Source organism: Meleagris gallopavo, chromosome 2 (genome assembly GCF_000146605.3).
Source record: "Meleagris gallopavo isolate NT-WF06-2002-E0010 breed Aviagen turkey brand Nicholas breeding stock chromosome 2, Turkey_5.1, whole genome shotgun sequence".
In the NCBI taxonomy this organism is placed as follows: Eukaryota; Metazoa; Chordata; class Aves; order Galliformes; family Phasianidae; genus Meleagris; species Meleagris gallopavo.
Genome location: NC_015012.2, coordinates 45,119,405 through 45,141,537, shown reverse-complemented (window position 1 = coordinate 45,141,537; position 22,133 = coordinate 45,119,405). Strand labels below are relative to the sequence as shown.

The following is a 22,133-nucleotide window of genomic DNA, read 5'->3' as shown; positions in this document are numbered from 1 at the left end:
CAAACAAACCAAAACGTTGGGGGGAAAGGTTGGAATCAGTTCCTACTGTGACATTCCCTAACACAAAATTTTATTTGATAACAATTTCATAATATGCAAGGATTTTTATATGTGCAGGTAATCTTTCTATGCTACAAATAAAATTCTCAGACAAAGGAGTCATTTTATTAAACACTTCAAACAAGAGGCGTGCAAGCCATAGTGCTTTCTGGTGATTTGGTTTGCAGCTCATTGAAATAAGATCTTTCTCTGCTGTAGATATAGTAGCTTTCCTGTTACTAACACAAGAAGATCAAGCACTGAAAATTTTGCTTAAAGCTTTACAATACTGGATAGTCTATAAGAGATAAGACAGACTTGATTAAACCAATGGAGATCTTTGTGATCATGATCTTGCAGCTCCTTTTTATGCAAGCTCATGACATAGCAATCTATTTAAAACATGCGCTGCTTTAGTTACACTGTCAGGTATCATCCAGAGAATAAAAGTAGAGTTCCTTTGCTTCTCTGATTCCTTGTTCAGTAAACATAACATATATAAAATCTACAAGAACTGTAAAATTCATAATAAACAGGATTACACTTTTTCTTTATAGGCATCTGACACGCATATTGGAAAAGTATCATCCCTACAACAAAGGTCCAGAAACAGTGAAATCTAGATAAGCAACTTGCGCTGTTTTTGGGAAAGAAAAAAAAAAAAAAAAAAAGTTCCAGCCATTTTCTGAAGATCTGAGGCATAATTATTTTACAACATCATGGAGAGAGTTGAAACTTGATTTCTCTGGAGTTTATAATTTCTGATTTGTCCAGAAGGCAATTAGTGAGAATTGAATGAGAGAAGTCAAGAAGTCTTCTGAAAAATTCAGTCCTGCTGGCATCTAACTATCAAAGACTGTGAAGAAATGTTATTTTTCTACAGAAAATAATCCGTAACCTTCAATGATGGAAAACTAAGGCTGCAGAGAAGCTAATCAAGATCTAAATTTGGAATGATGCAGAAGCAGGATGGGGGAAAAAGAATTTTGCATGAAAACTTGTTAAAACTCAAAACTTGAGAAAAGTCATTTTCAGTCATCTCACTAAACTGAAAAAACTCAAAACAGGCACTTAACAAGGGCAGACAAATCTACACAGTCTTTCCTCTCTGTTGCAGCTACTGTGGAAGTTCTGTCCCCAGTTTCATCGATCAGTGTTACCAAACAGGTTTACTCCAGGTCTCAAGATTTGAAGTCTGATGCTTCTCAAATTGCAAAGTTACAAGCTATAACTGGATTTACGTCCACAAGAAGTTTATCTTCGAGTTATAACATCCAAAGAAATTTCAGACTGAAGGGCTAACTCTTTTGCATACAAGAAGATATAGAAAAATTAATCGTATTACCTCAGAACACCATTTCAGTTCAGCAGTTTGTTAGAATCGTTTACAAAACTTCTTAGTATATTGTCAAGAATATTCCAATTAACACACACAAATAAATTCAAAATAAAAGGTCTAGTTTTATTTAGATAAACCTAAAATTTCACAATGCGAATACTATTTATTGGTGTAGGTGATTACTCATGTGTCCTTCCCATTCAAACAAAGTAATGAATGGCAAGATGAATCGGGGAAGAAGTTCAAGCATTTCACTAAGCCACAAGAGAATTCACCCAGTATTATTTTTTGGTTAGTATCAGACGACTGAGTTATTCAGAATAAGAGTGTTTCAGGTCTCTTCTGCAGAAACTCACTGTCACAATGTAAGGAACACCACAAAACAAGCATTCACGAATAGATTACAAGACAAAACACTGTAATTTTAGAAGTCTAAATGTATTTGTGTAAATTTAAATAACTAAAACCAAACATTACAGTTATAATATTCCAGTTTAAAAAAAACCCTAGATATTAATGAAGTTCTCTAAAGCTTAAATGACAAACATTTGTTCTGCTTCTTATCCATTATGTTTGCTTTCTAATTATAATCAGAAAATATAATTCATGTTGAAAACACATGATGATTGTAAATAATGAGCTGACAATTAGCACTTAACTTATGATCTCTAGGAATAAGAGTCCTATCGAAACAAACGGAGCAAGTTGCCAATCGCCATTTGTTTCACTGATTTACAAAAAAAAAAAAAATTCACTCTTTTTTAGCTTTTTCTCTGCAATATAGAAAACTATAGAGAAAGGAACCTTTTGTACAATTACTTACTATGGACAAAGTATACATATTTGTTGATCGTCACTGGCAACCAACTTGAGAGTAGCCACTGAAACAGTACTCTGGAATCCCTGTTAGGAAGCTTTCTGCTCTTGTAGCCATTTGCCCAAAACATTAACTGAGATCTTTACTGATTACTAATGTACCTGCAGAACACAGAACTCTGACTTTGCTGTCCTTGCCAAATTTCAAAAGCAATACTCCCAATACTTCTGCTTTATAAACATCACACTGCGTTAGCCAGTCAGCGCATAGCTCGATTTTTCTGCTCCTTTTTTTTTTTTCCCCCAAGTCCATTGCAAAATACTGTCTTATGGTGAAAAAGAGTTGGCATAAGGCATTGGGGTTGGCATAAGTGTAATGTATTTTAGAGGTTGGTGGAGCAATTTACATGTAGATATTCTGAAATGCCTCCAGAGAACATATACTACTGTATTTCAGTAATAGAAAATGAACTAGTAATTGAAGAAACTCTCAAAACCTGAAATTTGTATGATCGCTTTCTGCCAATTGTATTTTATTCTCCCTGCTAAAGAAGACATTTCTTAATACATCTAAGAATGGAATTATGGTTACAACTAGAGCAAGAAAACACTAAATTTCTCTGTTCCATTAATTCTCCTCTTCCCTGTACAGGCATAAAACAACTATCCAGACAGATTTCTCGAACAGTCTTGAAAAAAATATCTAGAAGCAGAAAGCATTTTATCCCTTTCCCACATAAAATCAAACATGATATAGGAGGTGATAAAATGGAATTTTTAAGACAATGATGCCAGCCCCTTTGCAGGGTTACAGAAGTAACCAGAATGACTATAGAGTTTGATATTGATCTATTTAATGATTACACCAAGAAATTGTTCTCCCCATTAAATGCTCTGCATGAGATTAAACTCACTGTGAACCTTTCTGCATTTTCCTTTTGTTTCTTCAGCACAGTACAAATATCTAATAAATTATGGCCTTGAAAGGAATACAACCGAAGCACACTTAAATTACAGTTAAATGAACAACAGCAAGAACTGCCAGCGTAATTAGGTTTTCTGTTACACTCCTTTCAGTGACTCATGTATTCCTCAAATATTTCTAAAGATATGCATAGTGTCCCCTTTTCCTTCTGCTTCGCTTCAGAGTATTTTTACTGAAGGGCCATGTTATATAGGGTTGTTTTTTGCAATTTTCTTTTATAGCCCAAGAATTTCTTATTTGTGCAATTCAACTAGTTATAAATGAAAAACAGTAGAAAATACTCCTTATTAAATCTGAAATCCTTGCAAACCGTCTTTTGAAAGATGTATTCAATAGCATGTTTGCCAAGCCATTTGTCCAAACTTGAGTTTCATTAGCAAGAGTGGATTAGTAAGTACCATGCATGCTGTGCTGTATTCTTTTCCATACTTATTAGTCTGATTCTCTTACAAAGCATGAAAGACTAAGCTTTGTCTCAACATACTCTAGGTTTTATAGATTTGTTTTCATTGATTGAATTCTGCTGCTACAGAGAAGACTCAGACAACAGAAATACAAAAACCAGTACCAACTGCCATTAAGAAAAAAATAATCAAACAAGGAGGCAAACAGACTAAATAAAATCAACTCAGCAAAGCAAAGCCAAAGCCAAAATCACCTCAGCAAAGCAAAGCCAATTGGCAAATGCGATTTGCAAAGTAAAACAATTCAAGTGCGTAAGTTCAGTTAACTGAATACTTGCCATATCACTGGGCACACACACCTTAATAAACCCAATCTCAATGAATTATGAATCAATTCCAGGCAGAGGAGTCATTCCTTTCCAAAATGCTCCAAACCCCAACTACTTCTGTCTGAACTTATGGAGTAAAGGAATTTGTATCTGTCATTTCTATCTTGCATGTCCATGTGATTAAATACAAACACTGAAAAAGCAGGCATGCAATGGATTAATAAATGCTCTCCAATGCTATGCACTAAGGTCCTCTTTTTGCAGGAGGCTTCTCTTTGTGCATGTAAATACAATTTACCATCAGGATCAGGAAACAACAGAACAAAAGTTTCTCATATGAAAGTACAGACATGTTGCATCCTTTTGATGTTCTCCTTACAGCTTCACGCGACTTGAAGAACTCCCTCCTGCCTCCTTAGCTGCAGTTCTCTATCTGTTTTAAAATTCTTTCTCTATATTCAAGAAAACTGCAAAGAGTGCAGTACTTTTTAAAAACATTCATCTTAACAGAGGTACCACTACATCATCATCTGCCATTATGTCACTTCCTACATATTTATCATTTCTCTTTCAAGGACACTCACAAAAAAGCAGCAAAAATGAAATAAAGGTATGAATTTATGGTTGATTAAGGAGAATGCATGGTCCTATCCAGAATTATAAAAACAAAACAAGCAAACCAACCTGATTTCAATTAGAATTTTTTTCACTTTCAAAATAAATCTCTAAAAATTCTCAGTTTTCTGTTTTCTGTCACCAGTCATTGAAGCACACTTTTATTCTCCTTGTCCTGCTGCTTTTCTTTCTTGCTCTCAAAATGAGGAACCGGTATCTTCTAAGAATCTCCTTGAACATGAAACTTTTACTAAAAAACTAAATATGATTGATCTCAAACATGATCAGTATGAGATGCATACTGAATTTTCCTTCTGCTTCCAGGACATCAGTGCAAATCAATAAAAATATATGAAAATTAAGTCTTTTTTTAAGTAAAAAGTTAATCCTTGCATTTTTTCAGTTTGTTTCATCAGAAAAAAATAACCACCATTGTTGTCTTAAATTGTATTATCAAGATTCAGCAGCACATAAGATACTGAAGTCAGGGGTGGGCTGCTGGAAAAGTTATCTTCAAGATGCAGTAGTTAATTCTTCCGATTTCGTTAAAACCATCCTCGAAATAAACCAGTGGTCTCTGTTTCTATGAAGATGTTGGCCATCAGAGTTCTCGTCCTACATTTTCCCTTTGTCAAATGTCTTGTGTAACATCATTTAAAAATAAATAAATTCTGAGAAATGCTGGGATTTGTTTTTCAGCCCCAGCTGTCTTCCTTCACAAATTAAGACTGCTTAAGGGCACTCTTCCTCTTGTTTTGTATATAGACAATTCAAAGTTTTCTGTGTTTTGGTGTACTAAGCGTGTAGGAAGTGTGATCACTTCCACTGCATTGCTGCCCTAAGTTAGAAAGCATCTTCATCCAACTTTCTCCAGTGGGGGCTGTGGGAGAATCCTCTCTCTTCTAGCCTTTTGTCACCAACTGCAGAACTTGCCAACTAGCAACCCATTTATAGAGCATTCAAGGATCTTTAGAGCAAGTTTTTCCTTTCTCCAGTTACCTACCACACATTCTTTAAAACAAATAAACAAACAAAAAAACCGTCTTCAGCTCGCAGTATAAAAACAACTGTCATACCTCAAAAGTGATGAAAACAGGTTTGATCGGCATAGGTAAACAAAAAGATTTACCACTGCATCCTTTTCAGAGCTCCCAAGAACTCATAAATTATTTGAAGTGCAAAACGTGGCTCTCAAATTTATGACAGAGAAAATATGCAATAGTATAAAGTCCTCACTGATGGTCTTTTAAGATGAATTATGTGCCAAACCAATCCAGTGTTATCCTACAGACTTAAATCTCAAACCAATAACATTTTAACATAGACGCCAATCAACCTAAAAACTGCAACTCTGGGTCTCGCTTATTGTTCACTGTATCTTCTTAAATTTTCATTTACCCCTCTAGCAAAGTGCTATCTTTCTCTCAAAGCTGCAATCTTTGACCTTTAAAGTACAGACAAGCAGTTCATAAATAATTGCCTGTGGAATGAAAAAATCCGAAGTTTATCTCTACTGCTTTCAGTAGAACACATCAACACCACTTTACTCCAAAACTAATTATTTTTTACTGTTTTCAAAAGAAATAATGATTCTCTTTAGAATAACTAAGATATTTCTACAATTTTATATTTACATTAATTTTACATTTACACTAACATTATGCTCCATAAATATTCCCTAAATTTTAAGTAAAATGATAGGAGGATGATCAAAATATGTCTTTCTGCAGGAATTTTGTGCAAGATTAAGAATGTGCTGCATTAAAATTATTCACCACCATTCTGCTAACACATTATGCATTTAGCATTTTGCCACTATAGTTTATACTCTAAATGAGTCACACACATAAGGATGTCCTTAGTTTGAATATCAATACCATATTGCATTGGAGTGTCTCTGCTGTTTCTCGTGTTTGAGAAGAGGTTTTGGTTAAGTTTTGTCATTGATTCTGTTTTGACGTATTTTGAGATGATAAAGCATGCCAAACAACAAACATGAAAACATACGGTTATGCAGTGTAACAATACAGAGAGAGACTTTTAGTAACATTTCTAGTTACTACTTACCACCTATTTTTTTCTACCAGGTTATGGTGTTAAATCACTTTCTTTTGCTTAAAGAAAGTTTATAAAGAAACAAGGCAAACTTACTTGATATAATAGGGCACTTTGTTATGTGAAACAGATCTCTGCCATGGAAACTGCACTGAAGCTGAGAAAATAAACAGAAGGTGATTATTAGAAAACACCTGTCAAAAAATCCAACTATATTTATTTATTTTACAATTGAAACAGATACAATAAATTAAATGGGAACAACTATAATCTCCCAAATAACTTCCAGTAATTAGAAAATCAGCTGGAGCAAACTACTCTAATCTATCAAGATGATTTTAGGCATATATTTGATGCAAAGCTGGAAATAAAGCAAATGTGGTGATTCTACTTCAAAGAAGGATAATAAATTCTGAACAAGCAAGCTATCCATCCAGAGAAAATGGAGGCAGTAGTTTTCCCACCTCCACAGAACTTTCATCAGCTTCAGTTATGAAAATAAATGCCTCCACTAATACAATTAATACCCAACAACAGAACAAAAAGAAGAAATATCAACTTTTTTCCTAATTATAACAACCCTTAGTTCCTATTTGCAACACAGATTAATATTGATTAATGCTGTACAGACAACAAAGGCTTGAAAACCTGTCTTTGCACTTCTTGATGAACAGCAGAATTTATGCAAGTCTGATAAGTCAAGAGATACCATGATAACAGCAAGAAGCCTTCTGTTGCACCACACTGCAAAAGGCATCAAATCATACATGACACTACAGTTCTGCTTATCTAAAGATAAAATAGGAAAAAGTGTTCAGGTAAATAATACTGCAGCTAAAAACCTTAATACCCTAAGAGTGGCTATATATATTGAACAACCTCAGGAACATATAAGACCTGCTAGAAACTACCAGACAAGTGCCTGTTTTAGCATAGAAAAAACCCACTTCACTGAACTTGATGTTAGAAGTGAAAATTGAAAAGATACGTAGGAACAGCTGATTACTGCAATGGGATGAATCTATACCCAACAACACACAAGTACTTTTAAAACAGAGTGCTTACTCCTAGGCACTAAAACCTCTGTTTAAAAACCTGCTAAAATGAGATGCAGCTCTGACCCACTTTGGATCTCAAGTAATTAAAGCTCTTGATTGATTTAATTTGCTGCAGAGATTACTTCTGAGTTCATCCCTCTTTGAATAATCCATTTGATAGCAACTCTTCCATCTCACAACCTTTAACAAGCAGCATAAGCCCTTATAAGTTGGCAGAGAGGGACAGGCCTAACCCTCTTCCCAGCCAGCTGTTCCTGAAGAATTTAATAGCTGTGATCTCTTTCTGGACCATGTAACATTTCATGGCTTATAGGTTAAGAAACAGTAGGTTAACATACTGAAAGACAGATTAACTGAGAAGAATATTTTGGAAATGAGTTGAGTAGAAGCGTTATTTCACTGGAAAAATTAGAGGAAATGTCTATTACTATCTAAAGATGAAAATAATGTTTGCAGTAAGGGGTAATTACTTGGGGAAGGAAAACATAGTAATGGCTATAATTACATATACATATATATACACATATAAATATAAAATAATATTAACATATAATATTTATAAAAGAAATACTATACAAGGGCTACTCAGAAAGTAATGTCTTCATTGTTAAGTAAATAAATAAAGTAATTATTATGTTGGCCCATAACATCAGAGCCAGATGTTGGTAGTATTGCAGTAGAAGCTGAACCATCCCATCAATATTCAATTATACTATATATTAATATACACAATATCAGCACATATTATAATATGTAATACAACATATGAGCATATGTGTATACAATGTATGTATATATTATTTCATAAGAAATATATAAATACAAAACAATATATATTATACGTAGTATGCAATTACATGTAAATATATGTCTTAGTTTCATCAGGAATAGAGTCAGTTTTTTTGCGCAGCATCTGGTATGATGCTATGTTTGGTTTTAGGATAAAAACAATGTTGATAACACACCAGTGTTTCTAGCTGTTGCTGAGCAGTGCTTTACACAGCCAAGGCCATTTCAGTTTGCTCAGCCCCTGTGAATCAGGACAGCTGACTTAAACTGGCCTAGGGATACTCCATACCATATGACATCACATGAAAGAAAAGTTTTGAAAAGTGTAGGTGTTCACAGAATCACAGAATCACCTGGATTAGAAGGGACCTCAAGAGATAATCGAGTCTAACCCCTCTGCTAAAGGAGATTCCATACAATACGTTACCCAGGTAGGCATTCAACCAGGTCTTGAATATCTCCACAAAAGGAGATTCCACAATCACTCTGGGCAATCTGTTCCAATGCTCTGTTACCCTTACCGTAAAGAAGTTCTTCCTCACATTAATATGGAACTTCCTATGTACAAGTTTAAGGCCTCTACTCCTTGTCCAATCGCTACATGCCAGTGAGAAAAGCCTGGCCTCTCCATTTCCCTCTCTCCTCCATTTAGATATTTATAGATAAACAGTTAATTAGGTTTCCTCCTGCTGCTCAGGGTTTAGCAGAGCATTGGTCAGCAGATGGTGAGCAATTGCTTGCACATCACTTGTTCTATACATCCATATACATATATATATTTGTTATAACTGTTATCTTTTTTAAGCCATCTTACTTTTCTCTATCTTCATAAAACTTAGCTTTATCTCATCCCACTAATTCTACTTTGTTTTTTTTCCCCTGATTCTCTCCCCATCACAGCGAGAAGGGGGAAAGTGAGCAAACAACTGTGTGGTGCTGAGCCACCTGCTGGGTTAAACCACAATATATAGTGCTGAAAACAAAAAACAAACAAACCAATCAGGTACCAAACAAACAAACAAACAAACCAGAGACCATTGGCTCAATGTTGCAGTTTGGCACCTATGACAGGTCAGGTATTACTACACTAATTATGTCAGCTAACCAGAATGAAAATCTGGCCACAAGTAGCATAGATTTGATATACGCACTATGACTGACTATAGATATTCTGCACTGACACAGATATGGACTAAACAACCCAATAAATTTAACTGCTTATTATAATGGACCAAGTCATAGTATATTTGGGAACAACTCTTCTAAAAGCACTGCCAGTTTTCCCTGCTTGCACAGACCTCAGCAAAATGAAATTTCCATTTTCTTCTAAAATCAGTTTCTCAATGAAAAGTGAACAAAGTAGTTATTGATTCTGGCACTCACTTGCTGGGCTGCGGATATTAGTTAAAGTCTGAACACCACTCATGCTTTGAGCAGGACACTGCTAAGCCCAGGCCATTTGTTAGGGAACACAGAGCCAGTGCTCTGTGTACGTCTGCGCATTCTTCTAAGAAAGAGTACACAAAACAAAACAGAGGGGAGTGGATCTTAGAACATAAGTGAAATTGTAGAAAAAATACGCTAGCTTTTAAAGGACTGAGACAACAGCACAATGTTTGGGTTTGTTAGCTTTTTTGCTAAGGATAACAGGTAATGAGAATTCTTCACCTACATCTATATTAAGGACACATAATATGTATGGATCATTATTTAACTTGCGAGGAGCTTACTTTCCACGTCAAAAACTGAAAAGAGGAAAAATTAAATTCTGCATAGCACTGATGAGAGTATAAATTGTTGTGACCTTCTAATATTGCTTTATATCAGTCTCCTATTTCAGGATATTTCACAAAGTTGGTCTTCCAAGAAGTCCTGCAGCAGACTAAGCAGTAGTGGGTATAGTATGTAGAGAAATGTGACTATCCACAGCTAGTAGAATGACGGGTATGGAGTCTGATGAACAGGCAAAAACAGATATTTTGCTAGCACAAACTCCTGATTAAATGGCAATTGGGAGCCAATCAGTTGAAAATCATGTGAGGGAAAGCTATGTAAACTTAAAATAGCTGCTACTCAGGTCAGAACAGATAAAAACCTGCCTTCTCATTCAAAAATCCAACTTTACAGGTAAAAGTTTGCACGAGACGCATGCATTGCACCATGATCTTAGCTTCAGAAGTTTGAGGTTATTTTATTCTAACTGCAGCCTTACTTGCTTCTCATAGATGGAAGTCATTTATGGTTGCTAAGAAGGTTTGAAGAATTTGATTTAGAACACGCACTACTTCAAACTGTCAGGATAAACCCTTCATTTTTCTGGATTTAATGATTTTTTTATTGCTTTCCTTTTAAAGTTACTATCTCTGACTTTCATTTAACAGACTTTGTATAAAGTTGTAAGTATTAAGTTCTGTTAACTGTTCAAGCTCTTGAAATAGAATTTTAAGACTTTCCTGTTCTTTGCAGAGAAGGGGTTGTGTGATTGTTTCACTTAATTTAAGAAATAATTTAAATGGATAATTGCATACTGTTTGGTTTTGCAGGGCAGTGGTATTTGTCTGTAGCTTTTTGCAGTATCTGACAACATGCATTTTAAAAATTTTCCCTTCTTGACTTTTGTACGTATTGTAAATACCATGTCCCCTTAAGCCCAGAGAAGATGTCCTAAGTAAGGCTGAGGCATGGTGATAAGGCACTGCATAGTCTCCTTGGACATCATACTACAAAAGTTTAATCCAGCAACAAAGCCAGTTTATGAAATTTCAAGACTCTCTTGCCCCCAGCTCCCACTGCAGTTTACTGCTCATAGTCCTGTGAATGTGATTATTTGTTATAGCATGCTAGAAGCCAAATGAGGGAAATGATCCAAGCCAAAGCAAACAAAACAAGCAACCTTGCATGGCAGGCTTCCTTGTTTGTCATGTAAACTCTTTCATTGCTTTATTTTTTTTTTCCTTTCTCTTTAGATCAGTCAACTACACTTTTTCACTGATCCAGACGAGCAAAGCTGAACAGCCCTAACAGCTTCACAGGACTGAAGTAACCATTTAGAGCAGGGAAAAATACATCTTCTCTCTGTTGCTTCCTAATTGGATTAAATTACACAGACTAGAGTAACTAATCACCCGACTGGCAAATCTGGTACCTTTCTATTTAGATTCTTTTTAGCAAATCTTGATGTGGATGTACTGTCCAGGTCTAGGTTACAGGACTGAGACTGGGAGCTCTACAAAACCCAACATGGCTACACACCAGGCTACATTTCTAATGAGGTTTACATAGCAAAAAAACAAAACAAAACAAACAAACAGAACAAACAAATAAAACACACACACAAAAAACAAACAAAAACCAGACAAAAATAAACAAACAAAAAAACTTGTTTTGTTCTTGCATTTTTTAAAAGAAAAGAGTGACTCAAAGAATCTTAATTTTGTCTAACAGCTGTAATATTTTTTAAATACTAAACAATTGTTTACCATGTTCTTTACTGAGAAGCTAGTTGTCAATTTAAAATAAGAACACTGTTATCATATACCTCAAGATGAAATCAAGATTTATTTTATGTTTTCTATTATATTAACTATTTAACTACACAGTCACACATTCGAAAATTTCTGGAACAGAGCTGCTCATTTTTATGTTAATTTCTTGCAACTCTTGCAACAGTTTTATTTTTATTATACAAGCTCCCAGTTAAAAACCAGGATTACCTGGATTAGCATTTGTACCATTAATCTGATGATGGTAGATAGGCTAGAAGGTCAGAAAATTATTGAAGATCTCGACATCACAACATGTCTACCTATACTAAATATATCAGACCAGAGACTATGGGAACAAAGCATCTGTTTTTGCTTTCTTCTAGCAACACTGGGAGATTCTAGGCTTACATCTCTGATTACTTTTTTTTTTAATAGAAGATTTACAGATATCTGTCTCAAGAAGAAGTTAGCCAGGTTTGCATTCTGCACCCCTTTATTTTGAACTCCTAGGAATTTATGACATGAAGCACCTAATAGCACAAAATCCAAGCAGCATTTCCCTTATGTCATCCCAACAAGCATGGAACCAAAGCCAAGGACCAAAGAACTTACTGGACAGAAAGTGCTGTGATGCAGGTCCAAAATCATGGTGTGCCTCTTGCAGCTGTTTAAGGCGATCCTCTACAGACACCTGAACATAAACATGTATTTACAAAATTTACTTTGTAATATGAGAGCCATGACAATAACAACTCTGGTATGCACTCATTTTTAGTTAAATAAGTTTAAGATGCTGTCATGCAATAGCACTTACTTGCTACCCAGGTATTCAATGCTACATTCCTATTTAATTTTATATTTACTTAATGAAAGTGCCTTTCAAAGATTGCAGTCTTTTTTTCATGAGTACTGCAGATCAATATTAAACAAAAGTATATTCATGGTAGCTATAGCTGATGGCTGAAGTTTTGGACCTCCTCTCCAGCCCTTTTGTTGTCTATACTTCTGTAGTCAGCAGGACTCCATTTGGCTGTATTGATCTCACAATGCCTTTCCAACACAGAACCATTCTGACCGATGACTCCCTCCCAGTTTACTAACTGAAACTGCATGAGCACATCCAGCAGCAGTTTAGTTGCTCAGTTAAATCAGGTTGAAGGAGAAAAAAATTTTTTTTTTCCATTGTCAAATTGTATTAGAAAAGGGATGTTCATACATAACATGTACGAATTCCTATCTCTCAGAAGAGGAAAGATTCAGAACTACAAGCTCAGCAGCCACTACCTGGGTTTAGGAAGTTCTGTTCTACTGCTCTCAGACAGAGAAGTAATGCCCTCCACATTCCTTTCTCAATTCTTTCAGATACTTCATATTACCCTTAGGAGCCAGGCAAAGAACAGATCACTGACAATAATTATTTACTACAAAAACAAAAAAAATTACAATCAGCAAGCACAAAGATTGCTGAATGATATTTAACTAATGTAAGAAACTTCATTAAACCATTCAGTGCAAAACTGCACAAGTTTGAATTGTAATCAGGCACACTGATTTACATTTCTCAGACTATTTAATCACTGATAGTCATAACTAAACAATATGAATCTCTCATAGCATATCCTCTGTTTTATAATGCTAAATGTGGAATAGCTTACGTCTTGTTGTAGCTCTACTAATACTTAAATTATTTTAAGCAAAATTCCCTTCAAAAAACTTAACCACCAAAGCCAAACAAAGCAGCTTTCTCATGCGCTGGAAGCACAACATAAATATTCAGTAACAATGATTTATACAGTAAAAAGGCTGCTATGACATGGTAAAAACTGTAATAATGGGTCTCACTAGCCTCCAGAGATTAATGTAGTCTCTTGAGTGGGTAAACTACTGAGACAGTCTGAAAGGAAAAGTTGTTGGTCAAGTCACAGAAGAAAAAAGAACTCCCCTTTTTGCTTTTGTACCACTCAACTAACATCTTAAAGACAGCAATAACAAATAAAGGGTAATAATGCATGTCTTAAAAGAACAGAAAAGGGTGATAAGCATCCCCACAACAACCCCACTGCTATTGCACACATTCGGAAGAATACCTGCAAAAGCTTCCATCTCATATTGAGATCATCTAATTGACGAGACATCTTCAATGATGGATAAAGGTCCAGTGGAGACAACTGACTGGATAAATCATTCACTGTTTTAACTTTCAAGTTGATGGGAGCAATTTCTTCTCTAAAAGCCTAAAAAAGTAAGAGTCCAACATTTATGCTCAATGGACATCTGAGCAACAAGAAAGAAAAAAAACCTGCAATAAACTGATCATGGTGCTGACTTGCCCAATACAGCATCTGACATTAAACAACTGTACACAACTCTAGAATACTCCAGCAAAGAAAGCTCATTCATTTCAACACTGATTACCCACTTCTTTAGAAAGAAATGAAAAACAAACTGCATGAAATTTACCCAAATGCCTGCATTCAAATTCCACCCTTGAAACAGAGTACCAATGAGGTGATTAATGATGCCGTATGGCTTTAGAACCTTTCTTTTCAAATAGAAATAGACTATGACAGAGCACGACCTTTAGAAGTACAGTCGCTGTCAACAGCTCTTAAGAAAAAACAGATTCAGGAACTACAATTTTTCAGTATGGAGCAGCTGACAAAAATTCAATTTAAAAACTATTATTGAATTAGCAAAGCATGAAGGAATGTACCTTCTAAAAAAAAAAGGAGTACAATGTTTTACCTGATTATAACTGTAGAGCAAAACTATCACCATGATTAAAAAGAAGAAAAAAGGTTTATTGAATGAAATGGAACTAAATACAGCATTAGGACAAAATTGATGCAAGCTTTAGTTACAGTTGAAAAGATGCATCAAATTTCTTTCTTGCTATGAGTAGTTAATTGTTCAACCTTATAAATGGCTTGACTAAACATTATGAAACAAGCCAAAAATAATGGAAAGAAAGATTCTTTGGACAATTCAATTATTAACTTCCCTTGAAAACCTCTCTTATCAGGCCTAGGAAAAGAAGGCACCTACCGGCAAGGAGGAGTTGTTTGGATCCTGGTCAGCCAGCAGGCCCCTTAGCAGATGTTTCATTTTTTACACAGCTATGAATATCTAAAAAACTTTTGCTTTACTTTTCTTTACAGAATAATCCACTGAGATATGACCACTGACTTCTTAACATGAGATTAAAGAACTATTCAGCATCAGTAGCTTTATCAAAATGTATCTATAGGTAAAAAGGTATCTATATTAAAGTGTAAGAGAAGAAGATGCATTATTCTCCTCAAATTAGGTACACTGTGGATGTAAGTCAGCTTTGACTGCCTTTGTTTTTAAGATTTAAGTTCCATTAAACCTGAAGGAAGCAACAAAATTTGAAGAATGAGAATACTTCAGTTGATATGTATGAAATTAACACAGGGCTACATCACTTCACATAGTGAAGTACTGTCTCAGTCCATAGGCTTCTGTATACACAAAGACTATTTCTGAGTGAATATTTCACAAGCCATGTCTCTTCCTTCTTCCAATACCAGCTACTGATACTAAAGTAATGGATTGTCAAATACACCAGGATCCTCTTTTTCAAATACTTCTTGAGTTTGAAAACTGAAAAGGTGTGTTTGTGAAACAGAATCTTGGTGATACTGGCTAAGTTTGCCTGGTATAGCATCATACTGCTGCTATTATATTGATTTTTTTAAAAAGCAAACCTAACATGTTCTTCTAGATCAGGCACTCGCCAAAAAATCATGCTGTTCAGAGGCAGCTTTCCTGCGTAATATTAGTTATCAGAAGGTGTTCCTACTTTGAGGTGCTCTGCATTACTGGGTCCCCACCCAACCCATGCTTCTAAGCAAAGGATAACTATTATCCATCACGAGCAGCAACACTTTGGGATGCTGAGCCCTGTAAGAGCAGCCTGGAATCTTCATTGCAAGAATTGTTATGCCCATGAGAACATTCTACTGTAATGTTTGGTTTGTTCTTCCCTTTAAAGTAATCCTTAAGAGAAGTCAAGCCAAAATAAAAGCAAATTTCCACTCACACAAGCTAAAATAAACAACACACTTGAAGTCTGTGAAAGCTAAGAAGCAGAAATTAAAAATGTGTGTGTATATATATAGTTTTGTATTACTAAAAGTGCTCTTAATGTTTTTTCTAAGAAGGTGGCTATAAGTGATCGCCAAACAGATCTGACAGCTCACTGCTAGAAAAAAAAGGAAGGTAGCCTCCTGTCACATCTGCCAAGGTAACTGACTCAGCTTGCTGGTACACCAATGCTTGGGCAAAGTTCCAAACATAACCATGGCCTAACTGTGGGTTAGACAGCATTTCTAGGCGTAAAATCCTAGAACACATTTTTCATTTAATGTTGTTTTTCATACAATTCTGTTGCTTGCTGATCATTTCTTGCTTGACAGGAAGTGGCACAGTACTGGATTTTCCTTGTAACCTCAAATCTAGTCTTTAAAGAGCAGTTTACATTGTATATGAGTTTAAATACATAGAGTATACAATACTGCACATGATGGTAGAATGGAGGAGTCAAACAGGCTAAATGTTCCCCAGAAATTCCACACTTACTGTAGTTTTCTCAATGTGATCTGGTAACGAATCTATAAGCAAGTCTCCCACAGGTTTCCAGCCATTCCTCACATTTTCAGCCTCCTTCAAGTCAGCATCGAGGTCATCCATTGCACACTGCAAGTCTTTCAGTTTTTCCAATGCTTTGTCTACTTGCTTCTGCCAGATAGTGGCACTGGCATTTAGGTTCTCCCATTTCTCTTTTACCTCTGATGACTGCTTACGCATAGCTTTGGCAATCTTCATAGCTTTCTCCTCAGGGGTCAACTCTGCAGAGAGAAAGAAAAGCTATGCTGTTTATTTCTTCTTTTATTCATGCCCAGTTAGAGTGCCTCTGAGAGGCACGCTCAAGAATGTCTGTAAGTCCGGAGTCAATTGATAATTTATTTCAGCAGGTACAAAGTAGCATTTTTACATAGTTGTAATAAACCTGTATCATTCTTAATGACAAAGCTTGATAAGATGATAGGAAACTATTCCTGACTTCCACATATTAGAATATCTGTGAAGCAAAGGCAACTTACAGCTGGCTTGTTGAGGGTGTAGGGGAGAAAATAAAATACCATTCTTCTCTGCTGGAAACTATATTAGGAATTTGAAGCCAATTTCATGTAGAAAGAACAAGAGCACTTTGCTACTTACCACCATCTTCTACCCTATACCGCAGGATATATCTTTTCTTATTTGCTAGGAAAAAATGAAGTATACTGAGTACCAACACCAGTTGCAAATGAATAACCAAAACCAAAGGGTCACACACACAGCCTCCAGCTGTAGTCACGAGAGATGACACTGATTATTTCAGTAATTTCCTTATATTTAAATTCCTAGTCCCTGTTTAGTCTGTAAAACATAGGACAGTCCTCCTCACTACGGACATGTTTCACCTCCTATTGACAATTAGCACCGAGTCAGCCAGGCACATCTCTTCACCACAGCAGGTGATTTCTTTTGCAATTAAAATTCAAGTGGTGTCTATGAATAAATTATATATAATAATACAAAGATGAAAGCAGCATTTTTCTCAGAAGACAAATAAGACACACAATTTTTAATATAATATCTTTAAAGATATCATAATAACTAAGACTGAAGCTGGTCACCTGGGGAGAGGGGGCGATTGGGAAAGGATTGCGGACATGGGAATGGAAGCATTTTTGCTGTGCAAAGGTTAGGTGAACGTCAAAGTAAATGCACTGTTCTAGCTGCAAATGTTCAATTACTATGCTTCTGGTGATGCAAATAATGTTCCTTATCTTGCAGTATTGAAATGTATGCAAAGTAATACAATACAAATAATACAAAATAAATCATGACAATACATTTAATTTGTAGCTAAGAAAGGTAGATGCATTTTTTCTAGATGTTGAAGTAACGGGAAGTTGTTTGGATCAAAACCAGAATTTCTGCCAACAAACTCAAAGCATTTATTTACAATTTTTTCAAATCTTTTTTGCCCATACAAGTCTTGATACACGAGACTACAAACATGCTTGTATTAGAACAGTATTCAACAACTGAATCCTGATGCAATCTGAGAGAAGATCATGATGTGTACATTTTCAATTTAATGGGTTATGCAGGGCAGATAGAATACTGTCAAACAAATAAGTTGCCCAATAGAATAAATCAACTTTCTAAGAACTGGCCAGTTAAGAAAAGAAAATATCACCAACAGTAACCAATGCAGAGTGAGAGACAAGGACTAACAAGAGCAAACACCCTAAAAAACATGGAGATAAATCTCTAGGCTGTAGGTTATAGAATGAGTTCTTTCAAACAATTGAGAGGCATTTGAAGAAAGAGTAAAACAGATTAGGCTTACTAAAATATTGCAGTGACTTGCAGAGTGTCATAAGCAATTAGGCAAGAACACCACTCATGCGTATTTTGCTTGCAAAAGTAGAGGCTAGCCAGGCTTACAGATACTGCAATGGCAAAAGGGTGTTTCAGAAGCAGAATGCGGGGAGGAACAGCCAAGACAAAAATCTGTATCATTTAACTAGTTGCTGTCTCGAGCCATTTACTGGAGGAGATGGTTCAAATGGGAGGAAGATTATGGAATCATTATATATGTAGCTCCAGAGCACAGAGGCACGGCACTAAACCACACTCTGCAAAACAGACAATCAGAATAAAAATGAAGACCAGATAAACTCTGATAAATTGTACTTTGTCTCCTGAATTCCAGCAATTACAGTAGAATACATCACAGGAAATACAGTTCTGGGATGATCTCTAACCCAAGATTTGCAAGAGATTTTAGGAAAAGAAATAAAGTTTAAATTCTAAACAAACAAACCTTTTCAGATAAAAGTTGCTGTTTCAGGAAAAAAAATAAAAAAAAAGCTTACTTAAAGATACCAGAGAAGTTATGCAGTATTTTTGGAATTTTTAAACAGTTACATTTCATTAATGAATTAATGACAATCAACTACAATCCAGTCACAAAGAGACCGTGCATCATTGAAGCCAAGACTGTACAGCACAGAGGCAAGTTGTAACTAACAGCAATGTTGAGTATCATCAAATGGACAACCAGGCCCTGCCAGGGAAAGCTGCAGGACCTTAAATGAGGACTAAGGAGGCATCTGAAGGTGGATCACTTTACAAAAGGAAAGGAAATGCTGAACTTTGTTGAAAAGAGGAAGAAAGTCGCAGACCCAGTGGAGGAGTCTCCTTGGTTGGCATTGCGCAATGGTGAATACAGAGGGACATAATACCAAGAAACTGGATCAAGTAGAAGTTGCACATGTACAAAGCTGTTATCTGCCTTTCTTATCCAACATCACATATTGGTATCAGATTTAACAGAGTCAAAAACTATCAATTCTGTATAGGAGAGCATCATGTCAGAATGTCTTAGTACTTCCAAGCTGGATGATTAACAAGTCATTTAAAATGAATATTTACTTCACAAAGAATATCCAGAAAGCTTTAACAAGAGAAGCTTTTGGTTGGGTATGATCGTTCTGACACAACAGATTCAACAACTATTTCTCACTCCAGCAGAATCAATAAGAAAAAATTAAAATGTATAGCTACCAATGAAAATCAAAGAGGCCTGATGTTACTTGTCTGACCAGCTACAATAGGGCAGCTTTACTCATGACAAACCAGTCACCAGTCATAATCTGGGAAGGAAAAAGATTACAGACTGATGGGGGTGATTTAAGTGTCCCAACAGAACTGAAAACAAATATTTTGGAAGATCATTCATCAAATCAGTGTCACTGTGCAATGGGATCCGCCACCTATTTTATTTGAAAAATATTAATGCCTTGCAAAACTGCTTTATTTTATGAAAGTCTTCAGAATGCTTGTAAACTTGCCCTAAAAGTTTATTTACTGGAGAAATAAAGCCAAATACACATTTTTATGAGCTATAAAGCCATTCAGCTTCTGTTCAGTTAAGAGAGAAATACATCTTGCATGACTTCATCTTTTCAATCATGAAAACCCAACTTATTAGTGAGCACCACATTACTTATTTCAAGCATAGAGCACACAGTTGCAAAGCACAGAATTGTAAACCTAGTATCATAAAAAATGTTTTAATGGAAGAAATTTTCTTCTATGAGTTTAAATTTGTTTCATTAATCTGTCATTACACAAACTGGCAGACACAGATCCTTTATGTTGTGAAAAAATGCTACGTATTACTTGCAGCTCTTTGTTCCTACTTAATACAAAGTCTTCCAAATGATCAGGTTTTTGTTGTTTGTTTGTTTGTTTGTTGTCCTTTCTCTTTTCTTACTTATTACATTATCTCCATTTTAGCGGCTTCTCAGAAGCAAGGATTCCTCTGTGAGGGAAGAAGGATAGTAGCTGACCATGAAACAAATGCTTCTTAAGTGAAAAAAACCCTTGATTTTAATGAGCATTTCTTTGTCACAAGAGTTGTTTCCTGTCTGTAGCAGAGAGTGCCTTGGAAAGAAGACTTCCAAGACTGAACAAGTCTAGGAGTAAAAATTCCTTACACACTTGCATATAAGGAAAATACTTACATATGGAAGTTCTCAGTGAGGAAAGTTACTCTTGCTTAAGAATTTATTTCAGGTAAGCTGTTCTGGCTACGGCAGTTTTGATTCTAAACAACTCTGCTTGAGCTAGTGATCTCTTTCTGTCTTGCCAAAGTTACATTAACTACTTTTGCAATATTTTTGCTTTACTTTACCATTATGTAAAAACATTCTTCTCTGCCTTGATTCAATCAATCTTTTCAGCAAAACAACGATGGGCAAAACTGTACTGAAATCATTACAGACAACTTCAGAGCATGTGAACAGACACAATGGCACACGGTCAAGCTAGTTAGCAGAAGAACCAAGAGCACTGTAATAGCTGTCTGATGAAGACTTTATCATCACTTCAGTGAAAGCATTCACTGAGTTTCTAACAATCTGGACCAAAAACTTCGTTCAGATATAACAGGAAGTTCAAAGAACAATCTGCAAGCGGTTAATGTCGAAATGCAGCAATTAGTTGGACTAGTAACGAGGCATGTCTTCTTTTCTATTCTAGTTCAAATATCTATTCCATATATAATTAAAAGAAATTAAAAAAAAAAACCACTCTTTTTTGTTTTAGTCTATTTAGGTCTTGTTCTATCAAAACAGAAAGTTCTTCAAACCAGAGAAACAATCTAACAGAGTGAATGAGAAAAGTCTGCAAAATAAAAGATAAATAATTGTTTGTCTGCAGAAGTCAGAGTCCCAAATACAAAGAAAATGAATAGTCAGAGCTGCTAACTTCAGATATTGAATACTTCTGGAGAGGGACTGGATTATTTATCTCCAGATAGAGATGTAAGAACTATACTAGCAGATACACAAATCCCTTATTAGTGGTTGTTCATATTTGCCAATGGGTGCTGGAGGGGAAGAAAGGAGATGGATGAAACAAAGAGAAAATAAGTTTCAGTTGAGAGATAATTAGGTTATCCGACTTTATCCCAGGAAAACTAAAAATCACAATAACCCCAAGATTGTTATTTATGCAGCATAACCAGTGTAATTTATCAGCATAATCAAAACATACAATATTTCCCAGTAAAAACCAACCATTTTTATTAAATGCTGTGATCTAAAGCACTGTGAAAGCCCAAAGATTGTGCTGCTGAAGGAACACAAAGCAGGTATGAAAAATATTTTCATCTGCACCTACCACAAAACCAAAAAAAAAAGAATAGTATTGTTACAGCATCAAGAATCTATTATATCTTCTTCCAATTTCTGCCAAAGAGAGAGTCCTAATAGAGAAAAGGATATAATCACTGAATCCCACTCACACTAGGCAAGCAAAGAAGTAGTAGTTCTGTGTTTCCTTCCACAACACTGTAACTGCAGAATACCAGGCCTTTTATTTCTTCAGAAATCAATGAAGTTTCTTTTCCTGGCCCAGAAACTGAAACACAGCTTCTAATGGCAATTTAAAAAAAAAAAAAAAAAAAAAAGGCATCACTGAAAAAATAATAATTAAAAAATAACAACAAAACCAAACCACACACCAAAAACAACCAAACTAAGCTAAAGACAATTCAGTCAGGACAATAGATAGTTTTGACCCTTGACATCCATTTGTAATCTACATTGCGACTGTAGAGACAGATCTCTTA

At 35.4% G+C, this 22,133-nt stretch overlaps 1 protein-coding gene across 3 annotated transcripts in view; it reads right to left on the bottom strand.

Annotated features, from left to right (window-relative positions):
* LOC100551145 (utrophin) overlaps positions 1-22,133 on the bottom strand; it is a 259,447-nt gene that overhangs the window by 59,626 nt on the left and 177,688 nt on the right. For all 3 annotated transcript variants that reach the window (XM_010707135.2, XM_010707136.3, XM_010707137.3), the window contains 4 exons: positions 16,517-16,785; positions 14,002-14,148; positions 12,527-12,605; positions 6,679-6,739 (listed from right to left, as the gene is read on the bottom strand). In XM_010707135.2, the coding sequence (XP_010705437.2) occupies positions 6,679-6,739; positions 12,527-12,605; positions 14,002-14,148; positions 16,517-16,785 (556 nt within the window). The remainder of the gene's footprint in view (positions 1-6,678; positions 6,740-12,526; positions 12,606-14,001; positions 14,149-16,516; positions 16,786-22,133) is intronic.